General features: G+C 33.9%; 1 protein-coding gene across 1 annotated transcript in view; it reads right to left on the bottom strand.

Annotated features, from left to right (window-relative positions):
* The window catches only part of LOC107048749 (protein slit), a 458,922-nt gene that overhangs the window by 32,237 nt on the left and 418,409 nt on the right, over positions 1 to 8,276 (bottom strand). Inside the window, exon 4 of the mRNA XM_015272106.1 lies at positions 5,491 to 5,706. Coding sequence (XP_015127592.1) covers positions 5,491 to 5,706 — 216 coding nt within the window. The remainder of the gene's footprint in view (positions 1 to 5,490; positions 5,707 to 8,276) is intronic.

The following is an 8,276-nucleotide window of genomic DNA, read 5'->3' as shown; positions in this document are numbered from 1 at the left end:
CGGGGGGGTGGGGGGGGGAGCAGCAGTGGATTTTGCTGACTCGCATGGCCACACGGGACAACGTCAAGCGATGCAGTGGAATTCACAAAGGGACCATAGACGTTGAGAGATACTTCCTATCGTAATTCTCCTAGACAGTTGTACGTGATTTGTGAATTATTCTTCCGTTGAAGGGTATTCATTCGTAATCAATTGACGGATTGATATTGATATTTCTTGAGTGGTTACGATTATAATAATTATTTAATGATTGATGGTGCCCTACACTGATAGAAAACATTGTTTTTATTGAGATGTTTCTTCCTTGGAACAAGTATTATATATTTGAACCAATGTCAAATAAGTAAGATCTTACAGTGAATGATTTTTGACTTTTGATTTTTTCAAAAATGGTAACAGCTCATTCAATTTTAAATAAAATGGAATAATTTTTTTTCCATGGAAACTACACCTCTTCCCCTTTAGAATGAGCCTAGACTGATCTCAATTAATGAATTTGTTTCTGAGTTATGAGTATCACAAAAAAACTCAAAAAGGGTCGTTTTACCCCACTCTCCCTTACATTAACTTACATTAACTTGATACTATAGCGTTCAATCACGTTAACGATACAATAGCGTTCAATCACGTTAACGATATTTTTAAATTATAAATAATTTCATTCAGGCTATTATCAAGCTTAATTGATTTCTTTGAATGAAGGTGATAATTTGATTTAATTAGTTATTTGATGCGAATTTTTAGGATTTAAAAACTCAGTAAATATTCAAATGTTACAAAATGATATGGAATTCATTATTCGAGTTGACAGACTTATAAAATTTCATTGAATTCGGGCGCAACGAGCGAGGTATGTTAATTGAAACCCACTGATCCCTATTTTTCTTCTCTCTATGGGCGCGCGTAGTGGGGCACAGGGGTTCCCGGAATTCCACTCTCCTACTGTCCCTAAGGTATCTTATACGAACTAATCCTCTACTGTATAATCTCCAGTCGCAAAGTTTTCTATTTTCATGAATTGATCAAAAATTCGTACCTAGGAGATGATTACATTGGGGAATGAATAGCAGGTTTTTTCTCGAATGAAGCCGATGTTTAAATTGAGCTTTTCGTACACCACATTGAACGAAATTTGTGACATCCAAGTTTGTGTTGAATCGCCATAATTTGTCTTTCTGTTATTGCAAACTAATACGATTTTTTTAAGGCAAGAAATATAAACTTCTTTCAACTCAACGACATCTCACTACAATCTCAAAGCTTTTTCCGCGTAACAATATTCATCCTGATTCGACATACGTAATGTTCACTTCAATTATAATTCACTTGGCACAACGGATGATCGTGTTGATCCTGATAACAACGTATTTAGTCATGAGGTTAAATTTTATTTTTGAGTAAACCAACGAATTTCTGGAGTTAGGAAATTTTTGGCTAGAATGAAATCAAATACTCTCATTATTGCGACAAATAAAAGGAACTTTAATTCTAGAGAAGTTCGATTTCTCCCAATCAAATGTATCTCAAGAAGACATAACTGGTATTCACTGTGAAATCATGTTTATTTGAAAATTAGTAACCAAATGATAGTTGGCTCAAATAAAACTCTTTTGATAAAATTTTTTTTTTCTGTTTCGGTTCCTGTAGAAACCGAAAGATATACGGTGAAATGAAAGAAAAATGATCGATGGTGTTGGATTTTATCCTATTGGATCGATGGTATTGGAAAATTTTCTCAACCGTTGATGTCAACTCGAATAAGAAAACAAAAATATTCAATTTGCTTCGCAATTAAACTTGAACCAAACTTTTCACTTCAAAGATTATCCCCAAATCCGTTTGGCAAGAGTCCACCTTAAATTCTCAACGAATCATGTTTAAATCCCCTCAGAGAATGAGAAAGATGAAAAACTTTTGAATAGAAGCAGCATCTTAATTACGAAAAATACATGGTGGTGAAGTTGGAAAGCTCGTGCACCTGTGGTTGGATCCTCAAGGAAAAATGTGAATAATAAAATATGGGAATGCGGAGGAGTTGTCTCGTGAGGGTTGGGAGCCAACTCTCAGTTGTTCCACTCCTTGTATCCTTGATCGTATTACATCCCATTGTGAGCAAGGTGGAGGCATCGTTGTTATTATTATTGCGCTACAGGAACTTTCGAGACCCGTCTGTCTGCCCACTTTGCGGATGATGGATGGGTCATGGTGTTGTGGGCATAGTTGGAATAACTGAGGCGAGCTGGATTGCAGTTTTTGAGGGGAGATCGAGATAAGGGCCCTCTCCATTATTTTCATTTTTTGTTTCTAGTTTTTTTGGAAATTCAAAACATCAAAATTATCGTTTTTGGCTGCCTCTCGTCAACAAGATTGAATTGATTTGCTGTTTCCTTTTTTTTTTTAATGTGAAAGGAAAAATTGTCAGAAATTTGTTTTACGGATTTTTGTCTATAACGGAATAATTTTTGGGAAATTGATGCTCAACTGAAATAAAAGGATTTTGCTATTTCTATTAAATTATCTTTGGGAATTCAAAATTCAAAATTCTGAGTTGTTCAACTATTTCAAGGGTGGATTTGATTAATTTTTTGTTATATTTTGGGTTCGGTCCCTCTGGAAAACCATAAGAAATGAGTTGACGAGGGGATAGTGATTTTTTTGGAGATCCAATTAACATTTTCGGTTTCTAAGATTTTTAAGAAGGAAAAAATAGGGGTGGTCAGTTTCCAGCTCGTTTTGATATTTGACGATTTCTTTTAGGCGATTATTTCGCGAGATATCCAAGAAGGAAATTTTTCGAGTGCAGGATTTGGGAATGAGGGGAGGATATCATATTGTTCTTGGATCGAAAATTTGTCGAGCTTTTCAATAGCGTTCAATCACGTTAACGATATTATAGCGTTCAATCACGTTAACGATACAATAGCGTTCAATCACGTTAACGATATTTTTAAATTATAAATAATTTCATTCAGACTATTATCAACCTTAATTGATTTCTTTGAATGAAGGTGATAATTTGATATAATGGGTTGTTTAATGCGAATTTTTAGGATTTAAAAACTCAGTAAATATTCAAATGTCTTATAAAATCGTCATAAGTTAAATGATTTACATAATTATTTTAGTTCATTAATAATTCTTTGATAAAACTAATGAATATTTCCTTTTGAAACGGAACACCTGGCGGAAACAAAAAAAAAGTTTCTAAATTTTTTATTGATGAATTCTTGATTATTTTTGGAAGTCAGCCCGCGAAGCATTCGTGAATCATCGATCACGGACTGATTGATAAAAAATATCGTTCAATACAGGGCTGAGAAGAACTTTTTGATCTCATATAAGTACAGAACTCGCCTTCGGCTCGACCTGTAACCTCAAACACTGAGAAAAATTTCCTAGGAAACCTACCATGAATTGATCGAATATACATGCGATGTTCTCCACTCGAGAAATTTTTTTTTCATCACGCTGTGACGAAAAGTGAACTTTTCGGCACGCTCCGCGTGCCTAAAAGTCCAATTTCCGCCACATTGTGATGAAAAATATTGTTCGTAACTCGTGAAAAAATGTTTTTTGCACTCGTTACGAAATATACTATTATCATATTATGTCGATTTTTCTCTCACAAAGCCCTAATTCTTGAATGAAAAATCAGACTTATTCCTCCACCTCGATGACCGATAATCGATAACTGATACATTCCCCAGGAGACACGATTTATAATCCTGAATAATTCATCGTGGCAAAGATACCTCTGCCAATCACAAGAATTATCAGCAAAGAAATCGGCGCTCATTTCAATATCTGATAAAACATGCAAAACCGGAAGTTCACAGGTGGAATATTATACATATATCTGCAGAAGGGGGTTTGCCCTCTGGGTAAATACACTTGGACTCGCGTCTATGGACTGAGAGAAATGTAGGTCGCTAGTTTCTGAAAACTTTATGTGATACATACGAATCGTGAAGGTGAAAACTAGTACTTCTAGGTGCATCTGGGCCTCTTACATTTCCTCCGGTTCTTTTTGCAACGCTTCAAGCTACTTACCATTACGAATGTTTCTAGCAGGAGAAAAGGAACGAGGAGATACTACTCAAACTTGGAGGAATGTCTAACTTCATTGAACTTTTTTTTCAATTCAACCGAAATTAAATTTTTTAACTTGGCTATTTTTCTTTTTTATTCCTGCAGGTGAGGATCTTTTATTACAGAGAGAAATTTCTACTGAAATTTATTCCACAATTCTACTAATTATGGAGCGTCTTTGCCTTGCAGCAATTTTAAAGGAAACTAGTGAAAAATGCAATGAGTTGGTAAAAATTATAAAATATTTTAGGTGAAAATTCAAGCAACTATTTTTTTGAATTCTTAATTTATGGAAATTTCAAGTGAATGTAATGCCATTTTCACAATCAATTTGAATATTTCAACTGTTATTGTAACGAAAAATTTAATTTTGTTAAATTTCCAAAATGAACAAAAAAATCATCAAATCATCAAATTTGTCAATTAAATTGCGTGATAGAAATAAAAAAAAGAATCACGAGTATTCAGCGCCATTCAAATTATATTTTGCACAGCACAGTTATTATTTTCAACATTCCTTTTCTATAAATTAATAATTGAAACTGTTGAAACTTTCGGAAACCTTATTTTTTAGACATAAAATCGATTTCTGGTAAAATTCTGAATATAAATAAATTTATTACGATTCTGAACAAATGATTTTTAAGTGGAAAATTGATTGTTCACAAATTATTTATAAATATTGCTCTTAATTTTCCAAAATTGCAATTGTTCAATTATTTAAACAATATTCCTACAAAAGTAAACTTTCTATTTTTTCAGATTTTTAAAATATTCTCTAACGGTTCAATATCCAGATTCAAATCCAGATCTGCCAAGTTCAAGTCAAAAAATCATTGTAAAATATCCGGACACTTCGGGTCAAGTGAAGCTCAAATGAAAAATGAAAAAAATTGCCGAAGTACTTGGATATCCTTAAATTGAATTGAAAATCATAATACTGAATACTTAAATGCAGTAAATATTCAAAAAATTTCACTAGAATTCAAAAACAATAGAGCTAAGAAAACAATGCGTCGTACAATTACCAGAATCAAGTGCAGGATTATTTAAATTTCAATGAAAACATAATTTTTCTTTAATCCCCAAGAGAATTCAAGTTTTTTCAACTTTAATTGCTGAGTAATTATTCTAGGCTAACTTTGCGGCGTGTCATTGCATCGTTTACCCCCCAGCGAGGTTGGAATTTCTCTTTTTATCCGAGTGACAAAAGCCCCTGATACTGACACCTTTTTGCGTGCAGCTTATCCAATTATTCTCTGAAGTGTAACCACTTTTTTCCCTTTTTCTCGACTTGCCCCACTTCCCCACGCAATTTATGACACCATGAATATCCTAATCCGAGAGTATAAGGTCCTTAATCTACCGTGAGTGAGAGAGAAAGGAGAGATTAAGACTCACAATTTCCGTAGATTCATCATATTGGTGAAGAGGGTGTCTGGCAGGTATCGAATCTGATTGTTGTTGAGCTTGAGCTTCTCCACTGCCACCAGATCCTTGAATGCACCCCTCTCGATCGTGTGGATCTGATTGTTTGACAACTGAAGAAGATGAAGTGTCGCCATGTCCTCGAAATCTGTTTTGAAGATTACGGAGATGTTGTTGCCCTCGAGATTTCTGCAAATAAAAGGAGATTGGGGATTAGTGAGGTGATGAATATCAAATCATTTTGGTTATTTCTTGAGATTATTTCATATAACTCAGGAAATTGTGGGCTTACAGAGAAATGTCAGAAAACTTATTCTGTTGGAGATTAAGTGCTCTAAAAAAATAAAAAATAAAAAAAAAGTTCTCTAAAAAGAATGAATTTTCGTAAATTTTTTCTTCGCAATTTCTTTCAGAATAATCCGCAAACCTGTTTTGGACTGGAGAATGGAAAAAATTCATAATGAAATTGTCGTGTTGATGACCGGTGTTTTGATAAATAATCGAGGGATAAAATTTTTCTCTTCTGACATTCTCCTGAAGCATAAATTGTTGCTGAGATGAATAAATAATTAATAAAGATATCATGAGTGAAGATTCATTCTTTTATTGATGAAATATATATCAATCATTTTGGGAATGTCTCAGGAACCGGTAAATTTCTTCCTCTCGCAATTTTTTCCAGAATAATCCGCAAACCCGTTCGGGGCTTGAGAATGAAAAAAAAATTCATAATAAAATTGTGGCGTTGATGAATGGTATTATGATAAATAATCAGGACATAATATTTTTTTGTGGAGAATGTAATTAACTACAAATTTTTTTTTTTGACATTTTGCTGAAGAATCGATTCTTAGTGAGATGGATAACTAATTAATGAACATTTCGTGAGTGAAGATTTGTTCATTCATTGATGAAATATGCTATATCGATGATTTTGGGAATGTCTCAGGAACTAGTACGTGAGAAGGCAATGTGAAGAAGCCATTCCCGTGGCAAATTGAATTCTTTTTCATTGTTGATGAATTGCCGTAAATGTCGCTAGTATTAGCAAAATAATCCCTAAACCAGTTTTGGATGAGAAAATGAAGAGAACAAAAAGAATTCATTCGCCTACAGAAAAGTTCTTCTGACATTTCGCCGACAATTTTTCAAATCAATTGTTACAGAGATGAATGAATAATTAGTGAAGATTTCATGAGTGAAGATTAATTTTTTCATTGATAGAATATTCTGTCTCGATCATTTTGGGAATATCTCAGGAACTAATTGGTGTGTTAATTCGCCAGTGGCAAATTAAATTCTTCACGGAGAAGTTTCCCTGATAAATTGCCGTAAATGTCGCGAGGATTGCAGAATAATCCCTAAACCAGTTTTGGACGAGAAAATGAAGAGAAAAAAACAAAGAAAAATTATTAATAGAATTATCTCCTCAACAAGTGATTTTATGAGAAATTATCAAAAGGTATTCTTTGAGGGGAATTTCAAGACTAATGAAGTGCATTCGTGGCCTCGCCTTCGAAGCGAAATAGAGCAAAAAAAGTCCCCCAAATCGTATGAGTAATGCGTTTTCTACATTATTTCATTCTGCCCCGGTTTCTCCTGTTTAGTTCCTCATATTTTTTTTTTAGCTTGCTGATTTTTTAGAAAAAAATGCCTCTGGGAAACTCGCTTAAAAATCAAGCGAGGACTGAAAATTGAAGAAGACATACCGAGTGGCCTTCTCAAAAAAACATGTTTCAGTAGATATCCGAAAATTAAACCCCTTCATTCCGAAGATATTTGCCAAATAATCTCCCCACACTTCACAAACTCCTCTGATCCACAACAAATGAAAATATTCACACTCGTAAATTTATTCTTTAAAAACGTACAGAAAAAGAATAGAAATAGAAAAATAGAAATAGGAATAGAAAAATAGGAATTTTACTGTTAGAAATTCATTTGAAATTTCATGGAAGATATTACAGTAAATCTCATGAGAGTAACATTAAATCAGATTTAGGGAAAAAATTATTATGAAATCTCAAGTTTTAAGTAGAATTCACTTAAGAAAATAGAAAATTTCGCAACCTGATTGAATTTTCAATGGAACATGAATATTCAGGAACAAAATGACATGAATTTTCCATTTTTCCCTGAATTCTCCTGTTTCTGAATTTTCACAGAATAATTGAACTGAAAAATCAATTATTTTATTGATTTCCAGATCATTTGAGGAGAATATCAGTGGAATATTTGATTTGTCAATGACAAGATTTCCTGGAATTTCAGTGGAACTTGAATATGGTAAAGATTTCCGGAATTTCGCACAGAAAATGCAGACGAAAATTTTTAACAATGTAGAAAAAACCTTTCTTGCAACCCTGAAAAATCCTGACGAAAAATGTCCTCTGCTAAACTCCTCTAGACTTCCCTACCTCTCAATCCCCAGAATAATCTCCATATCCTCTCTGACTCCATCACTCCCCCACCCCTCCCCAGATTCAAACCTCCCCGAGAGGTATTTAACAATTTTTTACCCCTGGAAATAATGAACTTCCAAGGCAGCGGGACTTCGTTACCCGTTGGAGAGTGCGAATTCGTTAGAAAGAGAATGAAAGAAGAAAAAAGTGAGGAACCAGTGGCAAAGAGGGAAGAAAAATAAAAGTTTACTCTGAAGCAACAAAAAAAACCATAAAGAAGAGCAAAAGGAGAATGTGAAAAGGAAACAGAGAGAGAGAGAGAGAGAGAGAGAGAGAGAGAGAGAGAGAGAGAGAGAG

The sequence above is a fragment of the Diachasma alloeum genome, unplaced genomic scaffold (genome assembly GCF_001412515.2).
Source record: "Diachasma alloeum isolate Michigan unplaced genomic scaffold, Dall2.0 Dall_scaffold_00197, whole genome shotgun sequence".
Classification (NCBI taxonomy): Eukaryota; Metazoa; Arthropoda; class Insecta; order Hymenoptera; family Braconidae; genus Diachasma; species Diachasma alloeum.
This window is presented reverse-complemented; position numbering and strand designations above follow the sequence as displayed.